Here is a 10,893-nt window from a genome sequence, read left to right on the forward strand (position 1 = left end):
ATTTTTTTATTATTATTATTTTTTTATTATTATTATTATGTTCCCCAGTTTATCACAACGTTCGTTCCTTGTCCTCTCTATGCTATTGTTCACTAGAGCGCCTGCGCATTACGGACCGCGCTCTGATAGGGTGAGGCTGTCGGGCTGAATTTCCGGTCGATCAATAACACAGCTGCTGTTTCTCTAAAGAAAACATCAGCTTGTCTGTCAATCTCCGTCCGTCCTTCCAAGCATGTCTGCTTCGGGGTTCGTCCTGCTGGTGCTGGCTGCGTCTCTGTGTTCCGGTGAGGTTTTAATGTCTGCTCCGCACTTGACACACAACCAGTCGCCATTTATTGTCTGTTTACTGATCGAGCTGAACAATACCTGCAAAAAAAAAAAACATTTAATGTTTTTCTGCATCATTGATTTCACTCTGTGTTCTCCTCGCTACAGGAGACTCCAGATTTATTTTCGATTCTTCTACTGGACAAAAACCTCTGGTAGGAAGACCCGACCTTCATTGCGACATATTGCAAACTTTATTAATAAGCTGGTCTTAGTGGTCTGTTTTTCCCCAGACACAGGGTGTGTGTCCAGAATGCAGTCAGATCATCCAGCTGTCCGCCAACATGGTTTTCAGCAGAGACACCAAGGTAAGGAGCCAGCTGGTTTAAAATGGTTAAAATAAGGCTCCATCGCTGTAGGTAAATATCAAAATACATTCATTTACACATGCAAACATCAATGTGATGAAAAATTCATTGAAATTAAAATCAGAGATTATGATGCTACACCTTTTTGCCTCCCAATTTTGTGCTGCGTAAAATATAAAATCCTGATTAAAACAAAAATGCAATAATGCTGGATGATGTGAAGTGACAAAACATATGCAGTCATATTTTTTGGAGGCACTACGATTTCACTTCTGCATAACTATCTATCACACTTTCGCAGGTGACTGTATTTAAAGCCTTGCATGGTTTGTGCCGCCGTCTCCCTGAAGAACAGGCGTCAGAATGTGAGTCACAGGTGAAAATCTACCTGCCAAAGATCCTGCAGCAAACATCCAGTCAGTGGGTGAGTTTCACCTCTCCTTACTTGTGTTTTTGTGTGTACATTTCGTTTGTTTTATAATACCAAACACTGCCTCTGTGTTAACAGAAACCAGAGGAGATCTGTGAGGTTTTTGGACTTTGCGCCACCCGCCAGGACAGACAACCGCAGCTTCATCATGTCCCCAGTAAAGACACGGCCGGCTCTGCGCTTGGCTCTGAAGTCCATGTCAGTGTGAGAAAGCAGAAGAAGAAGAAGAGAAACTGACAGAAGAAGTGAAACCATGGTTTGCCCTATAAATGGTTAACCGGTGCCTTCTTCCTCTTTCTAGGATGTATTCAACCCAGTTTGCACCTTGTGTTTGATGGTTATCAAGAAGCTGGAGACAATGTTGCCTAAAAATATGACTGAGGTGATACTTTCATTTTCCACTGGTCTAATAATCTCCACCGCCCACACTTAAAGCAGCAGGGTCATTATCTTCTCACTCTCAACCTGCAGGAAACTTTGAAGAAGCTCATGGAAGAGGTCTGTGATCTGATACCGTCCAGCTATAAGGACCAATGCGACGATTTTGTGGACAAATACGGAGCGGAGATCATTGAGTTCCTTTTGACGTCGGCTGCACCACACACCATCTGCTCTCTGTTGCACCTTTGCTTGTTTGAGCCGCAGCCGGCTGCAGGTCAGTTAGGTGTTTTCGTTTTTATCTCCTGTAGGTCATTTTGATTCCACATCTGACGCAACTTGGTTTCATGTTATCAAGTCAAGCTCTCTGGAATGGATTCGTTCAATTAAAATGAGGATCACTTGGAGACACTTTGGCTCTACCTTTGATATGTTGGAGCCAAATTTATATGAAGTCATTTCACAACGTCATTCACAAAGAACTCTCAAGCCCCTTTATAAGACAAACAGATTTAATTCATATACAACATAGAATCCTATTTATTTAAAATTCATTTAAAATAATTCAAATCTATCCAAAGCAAATCCGATCACTGGGTCTGATTGAGTTACAATATAATCCTGATTATAACCAATCCTACAACTTCGACTGTTGACAGAAAAACATACAGTTCACAGTAGCTCCATCAACACCATCTCTTTCCCTGGCGATCGTTTACAGTTGGTGCTTTTTCAGAAGCTACACATTACCCCTAGACCAGCAGGATCTAAAAAACACGAAACAGAAAGAGATCAAAACCAACACATCATGCAAAATTTTATTTAAAATATTCGGTGTACTGACGAGATGAAGCTGGTGCGTTTTGTAAACGTGAGTATACTGTTTCATTAGGTGTGAAAGCTGCACTGCTTTTAGGAAGAAGAACATCATAAAGTCAAACACAGTGGAGGCAGTGTGATGTTGAGGGCCTCTCCTGTTTTAAGATCTGAATCACTAGAAAGCAGAATCAGAAAATCCCAACGGACAACATTTGGCAAGTGGGCCAAATTTCCCCCGACGCGATGTAAATTCTATAAAAACAGTGACCTTCTTGGTCCACCGATCACTGTTCTTTGGTTTTCTGAAAGCTTACTCTGGTCAGTGCTGTGGTGTTCTTCCCAGAAGTGGACCTGACCTCTGACTGTGACTCCTGCCAAACGCTGGCTGCTCTGAGCCGTCTGCACCTGGGGCTGAACGCCACCGAGCCTCAGACGTCTGCTTTCCTCCAGTCTGTGTGTGCTCTCCACCCCAAAGCCATCCCTAAGGTCTGAGTTCCAGCGACTGCTGACATCTGTCAAATAATACCAAAAACCTTAACTTATCTTAGTGATTTTAGTCATCGTAGAGTTCTTATTAGTTGCTTTACTGCTTCGTTTTAACCTCTGAACTCTCTTTTCAGTGTGATGCTTTCACCAGAATCCACGGGCCTGAGCTGCAGAAGATTTTGGGAAACCAAATGGATGTTCCTCGTGTTTGCGAAGTAAGAATAAGATAACGGTCACAAATGGTATCTGTCATTTTCTCAAAAGGCAAGAAAGGGAGAAATTCATTCTGCAGTTAACACCTTTTTTTTGCATCCATATAGTTTTGGGATTTTTTTTTTTTCCCCCTGCAGAAAACTGGTCTGTGCATTTCATCAAAGAAGCTGGAGCCACTGGGAAATAATCCTTGTACTTGGGGACCAAACTACTGGTGCAAAAACATAAACACTGCTCAGGAGTGTGGGGTAAGTACAAATCAACCATTTAAATGATTACCATGCCACTGTGTTTTTAGTGTTGACTGCTGATCTTAGTTTAAGTAAAACGAGTTTCAAAGCTTGCCCAGGCTTTGCTTGTGTACCGGACTGAGTAAAAAAGGTAATCTGTCCTAAACATTTACTGAATCAACCTTCCCGTTATAGATCATTTTGATACTTCAGTGTGTGTATGTATATATGTATATATATATATATATATATATATATATATATATATATATGTATATATGTATATGTATATATATATATATATGTGTGTATATATATATATATCTTCAGCTAGCTGCATATAAATAAGATTAAAGCAATAAGCACCTATCAGGGTGTGAGTAAAATCCTAAATTTCAAATGTTTTCATGTTACAACCACTATCTTCCATGTAGTTTATTTGGATTTTATGACAGACCTGCACAAGGTAAAACATGATTAGGAAGTCAAAAGAAGTGTTTTACTTTCTCTTCAGACATCTAAACATTGTGGACCATGCTGTTTGTGTTGCTGCGCAGCATTTTACATGTATAAAATGAGCAGAGCATGTGACTTTACATTTCAAATAGATACTAAAGGCAGTTAATTGCAGCTTAAAGCACTGAAAGCAAATGCATGCCACACTGCAGATTTTTGCAGAAAAAGCTATTAAATGTTATTTTCCTTCTGTTTCACAATTACAACTACTCTGTGTTGGTCTGCCACGCAATATCCCAATAAATACACAAACATTTGCAGTCGGGTTTACATGTTTACTTGTCAGGCACATGAGCTAAATGTAGGACTGGGTCATTTTTCCTATTAACTGAAGAAATGTCTAAATACTGATTTGTGGGTTATTTTCTTTTCTTTAAATCTGCAGAACCAGGTCTTCTGTGAGAATTACATGTGGAAGAATTAGAACCTTGTGAGGTTCACATCTGCAGACCTAGACCTCCTTTGAAAAGGTGTAATGCACTGAAATTGTTAAATGTTCTGTAAATGTAATTCAACCACTTGTTCTGATTTACTGATTTTGATCCTAGCCATTTCTCTTCCAATCAAACAAACTGATAAATATTTATACTTGCACTGTGTGAATTATCGTTTTCTGCATGTTTTGCTGTGTATGAGGTTATCTCTGTCATTATGAATGTAAAGACAAAATGGCAACATCTTTTCTGATTGTCAGCAAGAAACATTCATGTTTTCTCATAATTCAGATGGAGGGCTCCTTGTTATCTCATTTCTTTGCTCTTCTGATGACTTTTCGAAATGCAAATGATGCCATACAAATAAAACTCTAAAAATGGGAGTAAATGTTGTGTTATTACACTTTAATTTACACAGACACACATCCTGGAGCTGGTTTATTAAGAAACATCCACATAGTAAAAACATAAAACAGTACAAAAGAACATAGAGGTTTTAACATATCTTTGCCCCGTGTCTTTGAATGTCGTGTTCTTCTGCCACTTTATTCATTTTTTTTCTCTTCCAGTCGCTTAAATATTTAGCTGATTCCCAGAATGATTACAAAACTAACAGCTGTGAGTGCCTCACTTACACCCCCCTGTGGTTGTTTGTGTCACTGCTCTCTTGTCTTTTCCAAATCTGTTAGAAATGAGGGGAAAAAATAAGTTATCAGCAAAGAAATTTGCAGTTTTACTTTACACCTGCACTGTTGTTGGACATAGAGAGTATATATATATATATATTTTTTTTTTTTTTTTTTACAAAAAATGCCTAAGGAGGCTCAGCGGAAACCTTAGAGGACATATTAAAATACCTCACAGATAATTTACAATTTTTTATCAGTCTTGTCCTGCTAGCTAGTCAAGCTTAAGCTAAATCTTAAGCTCAACCATCTTTTATAAATGTTTTGCACAATGTCCCTGGTTGAACTTAAAAAAGCAGATGACCAGGCAAGAAGATATAGTATTCTTGCCAAAAGCACTTGATAACTACTACTTTATTAAGCAGATGTTTACTATATTTTGTAATAAATTCTACATGGTTTATCCCAAATCAGAAAAATAAAACAAATTAAAGCCTTATTTTTTTTGGTATTTTACCATTTTTTTCCTCATGTTCAGAGCCTCCACAGCTGTAATTCCAGTTGAGCAAAAGCCATTTCTCAATGTTTTAATACAATATTTGTACACAAAGATCCAGTTCATACTTTTGTTATAAAATGTCTGATTCTTCTTTGAGTTTCTGGTAATTTTACTTTAAATTACAATTTTTTAAACACAATTAAAGGATAAATGTGTCAGACTGACCTGGATGTAGGCCTCTGACAATGTGATCATCTGGGGGAGAATGTCGATCACCTGCAGGTCTTGCATCTCATACCACTTCCCCGTCCCCTGGTCACACACACACACACACAGTCATGAAAAATTATTTTGGTAAAGCAGTATTTTTGATCAGTCAGTTTGGTCCTCGAGTAAAATCCTAAACGGTGTAAAAGATCAAATGAAAAACGGGGTTTTAAATCAGTTCAATGAAAATCCCATAGGACGTGTAATCTGTTGCATCTTAAACCAATCAAAACACTTGAGTCCAAACACTACACCTTTAGTGTATTCATTTTAAGAAGGGTGCAGTTACTGTGAATTTGGAAAAAATCCTCCATCAAACCCTTTTCCTGAACAAAAACATTTTTCCAATGCGACTCTTTAGCATATAGTTGCTAAAGAGAGAGAGAGAGGATGTGATTTTAAAAATCATATTTTGCTATTTTACTGTCCTCCTATGATCCTGCACAGCTGCAAAAACAAGAACTTCCAAGCCGAGGTTTATGATGATGAGAATTTACTCAAGCAGAGGGGGGAAAAGAAACATCCATCCATCAAGTCATTATCTGCCCCTCTACTAAAGAGCAAGACGAGGAACAATATACAAAAACATTTTTCCCTTGATTTCAGCCAATAATGTTAAATGTAAATAGCAACAACTTACATGATGCAGGACATGTATTCTGTAGGACCCTTCAGTTGGTTTTCCATCATGCACAATGTTTGCAACAAGGTCATAGGAAGTATTCTTCTCTGTAGCTTGAGCTTCCTCTGTGAGGTACTCAGAAAGGTCTACGTTGCTGTGGATGTCAGCATTGAAATGTCAGCATTAATAAGTTGAGTAATAAGTTAATATTTGCTCTAAAAAGAAAATATATGTTCGACTTATTGAAAAAAAAACAACCAAGTACAGGTTTTGTCCCGTAATTAACGTACGTGATTGGGAAGTTGACAATTGTTGGGTTTTTTTCCACAAAGAAGTTGTTCTTGGTGAATCTTTTGATGCAAAAGATGAGGTAAGGTGGCAACTTGGTCAGCTGGAACCGTTTGAGGAAATTCTCTTTGTAGGTTTTGTACTCCTGAATGCAAAGTGGAAATGTTTACTTTCTTAGCTTTAGTGTTTAATGTAATTAGACATGCTTTGTAGCATTAATAGTAAGAAGTAAAGCTTTTCTTTGTTATAAATGAGGGCATTACATTCCATACCTTTTCAGTGTTGCCATTGAATTTGCCAAGGATGTTGAAGAGAGGAACCTGAGGGATAATCAGCTGCTCCTTTTCGTCTTTGTAGAGAGGAGCTGTCGGGAGGTCAAGGGTCAGGAACAGGAAGGTGGACTCAGACATCTGCTCCTGGTACTCCTCTGTGAGAAGCAGCGCCTCTTTTTCTTCAGGCAGCTGTGAAGTTTTGAAAAGATGATATTAGAAGATGATATTTCAATATTTAAATAGCTCAAATACTACTGCAAACATACCAAATCTGGGTGTGGAAGTTTCTTAGAGAAGATTCGCATGGAGCCTTGAAAAACTTTTGTGATGATTGCTGTGAGGACAGAATAGAGAAACAACCTATTTAACACTCATAGTACGTTTTCTTAAAAAAAAAACTATAGTAACTTCTCCATTAATGCACTTTATTTATTTTTTATTAAAATGTACAGAACAATCCGTTTCCAGCAGAAATTGTAAAACGTCGATATGGTGCCCAAAATTTTCTGAATCGTCTCCTACTCACATGATTTCTTCTTTGTGCCTCCAAGAGCTCCATGCAGGGCATTCAAGAACCATGTCATGAAGTCTACAGCATCACCTGCATGCAATAAAAAAAAAAACATCAGCAAAACAACCTCATCCCCAATACCAAAAGGTTTTAGAAGCCAGGTTGAGTACAGATGAAATACCCTGCTTAGTAATTTGAAAGGTTTTCTTGCTGCACAGCACGACGGCCTGCAGCATCTCATGTGGGGACACGTGCGCCTTAAAGTTTCTCGGATTCCAAAGTTTGCGCATCAGCTCCCCAAACCTCTGGACCAGGAGGAACATGATGTCCCCCGGTGGTCTGCGGATCTCCTTGTAGTTTTCCTCCTCCAGGAAGTAGTTTCGCAAAGGTGGAACATTTGAAAAAGCCTAGAGAGACAAATATAAACTTTTTATAGCACTTGATATTATCCCAGCGTCAAAATCTAGAGAATCGCACATCAATACCTGTAGCACCGCGTTGGCGTAGTCGTTGGCTTTGATGTTGTTGAGCCCCACGATGCCTGGCAGGTAAGTCGTTCCATCGTAGGCTCTGTACAGCTTACCGTGCTTGTCCAGTGCCGCAATGTGCTGCTTGGTGAAAGTCGGCTTCAGTACATACTGATGGAGAGAAGGTGGAAAATTAGTTAAGTAAAATAATAAATGAGGAAAGACAACAAATTGAACAAACACTACAATGAATCTAAAGAGACCCCTAACAGGTCAATTTCTGGTAAGCAGAGTCAATAGTCCACAGGAACATGTCCTGTTCATAAGATGTTGGGAAACACTGCTAATCAACCTCTTTTGTTTTTGCCATGCCTCTAAATTTCTATCTGGTCATATGGTCAAAAACCAGGCTGGGAGACAATGGAGTCAGGGATATGATCCTTGCCAATTGTGATGGATGGAAGTGATGGTTCTCATAGAATCAAAATGATATGATATGGTATACTTCACTCACTGTAATGTCCTCTAGGGAAGAGTCAATGATCTCATAGTTATCTGGCAGACAGTAGAACTTGAGGGTATGCAGGTTGAGGAACACGTGATGGCTAAACTGTACACTGTGGGTATATGCATGAGACTTCTGACCTCTGCCTGCAAGAAAAACACAACAGTCAGTCCAGATGCTCTGTCCCTGCAGGTAAGGTCCAGTTCATATCGTTTACCTTGAAAGTATTTCCCACATACGAGGCAAGCATACACGTTGATGTGTGAAAGGGAGATAGAGCAGAGCTTCTCGAAGTCAAAATCCAGCACACTCCTAAAGGATAAACAGAGAGGAATCTGTTGGCCACGGATGGAGCTAACTAGCATGGAGGGCTAGCGATTGTGCTCATTAAACTCAGTCTTGCCTGTTTATGGTGTCAAGATAAGGACAGTGGCGGCTTCTACGGTCTTCTCCTACACGTCCTCGACCTCTTTTGACAGCAACTGAAAAATAGATCCTACGTCATTTTTTTTTTTACAAAGTCACTGAACTTTCTATACATTTCGCTACAACTCAGCTAGCTAAACATGCTAGCTAACATAGTTTTTAAGTCTAACTGCATAACTATATATATATAAAAAAAGATATTTTTAAAATATGCATCTTTATATTAGACATTCTACAATGTCTCCAGCGTCCGACTGAACCGAACCTTACATATAATCCAACTAATATTTTATCTCTAGCTATCTGTTTAGCTGATGGCTAACAAACGTTGCGCCAACGTTAGAAGTAAACAAACTGACCCCCGTCTTCGTGATCATCATCATCCTCCTCATTATCTCTCTCGCGCTTCAAAGAAATCATCTCATACGTTATTCTGCTGCCTTAATATCACATAAACACAAAGGATGAAGTTAACTGGGACACATGAATGGGTTTAATGCAAGCACATCGAAACTCGCGGCAGCTGTGCGTCGTAGCTCAGGAAGAGCTAACAAAAACCTAACCCGGTGTTAAAATATTTTTTATGCTAAAGTTTAACTGTGTTGTTGTATCAGAACCAAAACTATTTAGTTATTTATACAACTACTGTATTGTTTTGTATTTAATATTAAATGATATAGGTAATTTTACAGGGGGGTTTATTTTAGTATTAGTTTCCAGTCTGTGTGAACTCTGGGAATGGTATAATTGGACAACAATTTATGGGCAGCTAGCTTGCTTAGCTTTTGTCAGAGCTTTGATTGAAATTTCTTGTAATAATTACGTTACAAATTCTACATTTCATATAAAAACTATTTGACGAGATGGATATTTTAAGAGACGAAGGAGTGCATGAGTTGAAATACAAACCCGGTGGTCGATTGGACATGAACCACGGCTTCCTTCACCATATCCGCAGGAACCAAATTGCTAGGTAATTTCCTCAAACATTGTTAGCTAATGCTAATTGTTTACGATATGTTCTTTCAGGGTAACGGTAGTCTGTCTTCTGACATTGAAGGTTAAAGATAATATTAAAGGACAGAAAAGTCCTTGGTCAGTGGTTGAAAACAAAAGGTTTAACATATAAAACAGAATACAATAAGGGAAGCCTGAACAGGCCTTGCGGATTCAAGACAAATTGAATTCAAGACTACAGGCGTATAAATTATGTAGATTTGAACGGTTCGTTTGCTTAGAAAAATAAATTGGAAAACTTTAAGCAACATGTTTATTAATTTCAGCATTTTTAAAATGTGAAACTGATGTTTTAAAGAGTCATTACACACAGTGGTATATTCCACAAGTCCTTTTAACGTTGATGACTATTTAACACAGCTAATAAAACATAGAATTCAAATTTTACGAAAATTTGAATTTTACGTAAGACCATAAACATATTTCTAATACAGAAATGCTATGCTATGTTCTTGACCTAGACAATCACGGGGAAGGGTCAGGCACTGAAAGAAGCTGGCTGCTCACAGTGCACTTTACTGAAAAATTTTAATAGAAAGTTCAGTGCAAGGAAAAAGTAAGGTAGGAAAAATTCCACAGAGATAAATGTGTTTGTAGGAGGATTGCTGACAAAAAAAAAAAAACATTCAATAGTTTGGGGGGATTCACAGTGTTTGGATTTCAGTCGGTGCTACAAGAACCAGCTTTCACAGACTTATCTGGGACGTGGGCTACAAATGTCACAGTTCTTTTGCCTGTTCTTCCTGAACTAGAGACAATATCTGAAGCATCTTACCCAGACTAAGGAGGTAAATGACTCAATTGTTGCTCAGTGGTGCAGAATCCTCTTTTAAAAAGAAAGTTTGGGAATTTTGTGTTTTGGACCCAATGTTTGGACGAACAGTGCAGAGGCACCTCATATGGTGATTAGTGATGTTTCCATAGTCATTGATGGAAACGTCAGTGACGTTTTCAACAGATGAAACATGTCATCTGCTGGTGTTGGTCCACTGTTGTTTTTTACAAGGTCAGAGCAGTCGTCTACCAATGGTTATTACAGTACACAGTTCTTCCTACTCCTGTGGAGGTTTGTAAGGATGATGATTTAATTTCCCAGCAACACTGTTAAAAATAGCAATACATTACCATTTCCACTAAAATTAAATAATTGTGTAAAGAAGTATTTACGCAAGGAAGACAAGTTTAATTAGGCCCGAGCAGCTAAGCGCTGCGAGAGCCTATTGAAACTGTGCTGTTTATTAGGCCCGAGCAG

At 38.6% G+C, this 10,893-nt stretch overlaps 2 protein-coding genes across 5 annotated transcripts; one reads left to right on the forward strand and one right to left on the reverse strand.

The window, feature by feature from the left end:
* Positions 1-108: 108 nt before the first annotated feature.
* Positions 109-4,522, forward strand: LOC106942244 (proactivator polypeptide-like). 3 transcript variants are annotated; one of them, XM_015025474.1, is made up of 11 exons: positions 109-284; positions 436-482; positions 561-635; positions 937-1,059; positions 1,144-1,269; positions 1,367-1,447; positions 1,537-1,720; positions 2,606-2,748; positions 2,883-2,963; positions 3,099-3,209; positions 4,093-4,522. In XM_015025474.1, the coding sequence occupies exons 1-11, from the start codon at positions 233-235 to the stop codon at positions 4,129-4,131; spliced, it is 1,062 nt and encodes a 353-aa protein (XP_014880960.1). In that variant the 5' UTR covers positions 109-232; the 3' UTR covers positions 4,132-4,522. The 3 variants fall into 3 exon arrangements, with proteins under 3 accessions (XP_014880960.1, XP_014880962.1, XP_014880961.1); XM_015025476.1 differs by having other exon boundaries at positions 567-635; XM_015025475.1 differs by having other exon boundaries at positions 111-284; positions 1,144-1,263.
* Positions 4,523-4,566: 44 nt separating this feature from the next.
* Positions 4,567-9,701, reverse strand: usp39 (ubiquitin specific peptidase 39). Of its 2 annotated transcripts, XM_015025472.1 has the most exons (14): positions 9,534-9,701; positions 8,984-9,064; positions 8,602-8,680; positions 8,416-8,510; positions 8,208-8,344; positions 7,712-7,864; positions 7,408-7,633; positions 7,242-7,316; positions 6,982-7,049; positions 6,716-6,904; positions 6,446-6,588; positions 6,174-6,309; positions 5,492-5,578; positions 4,567-4,823 (listed from the first exon to the last, which is right to left on the reverse strand). In XM_015025472.1, exons 1-14 carry the CDS (start codon positions 9,550-9,552, stop codon positions 4,773-4,775), a joined length of 1,539 nt encoding a protein of 512 aa, XP_014880958.1. In that variant the 5' UTR covers positions 9,553-9,701; the 3' UTR covers positions 4,567-4,772. The 2 variants fall into 2 exon arrangements, with proteins under 2 accessions (XP_014880958.1, XP_014880959.1); XM_015025473.1 differs by lacking the exon at positions 8,984-9,064 and having other exon boundaries at positions 9,534-9,700.
* Between the last annotated feature and the right edge of the window lie 1,192 nt (positions 9,702-10,893).

Source organism: Poecilia latipinna, unplaced genomic scaffold, assembly GCF_001443285.1.
Source record: "Poecilia latipinna isolate Pla-1442-1.1 unplaced genomic scaffold, P_latipinna-1.0 Scaffold4140, whole genome shotgun sequence".
Taxonomy (NCBI): domain Eukaryota; kingdom Metazoa; phylum Chordata; class Actinopteri; order Cyprinodontiformes; family Poeciliidae; genus Poecilia; species Poecilia latipinna.

Excerpts from the sequence above, each read along its gene's own strand:
- LOC106942244 (XM_015025474.1), top strand. The coding sequence starts at position 233 with ATGTCTGCTTCGGGGTTCGTCCTGCTGGTGCTGGCTGCGTCTCTGTGT. Across the intron at positions 1,448-1,536 it reads TGCCTAAAAATATGACTGAG|GAAACTTTGAAGAAGCTCAT; the intron begins GTGATACTTTCA and ends CTCAACCTGCAG. Across the intron at positions 1,721-2,605 it reads TGAGCCGCAGCCGGCTGCAG|AAGTGGACCTGACCTCTGAC; the intron begins GTCAGTTAGGTG and ends TGTTCTTCCCAG.
- usp39 (XM_015025472.1), bottom strand. Across the intron at positions 7,317-7,407 it reads CTTTCAAATTACTAAGCAGG|GTGATGCTGTAGACTTCATG; the intron begins GTATTTCATCTG and ends TATTGCATGCAG. Across the intron at positions 6,310-6,445 it reads ATTGTCAACTTCCCAATCAC|CAACGTAGACCTTTCTGAGT; the intron begins GTACGTTAATTA and ends TGACATCCACAG.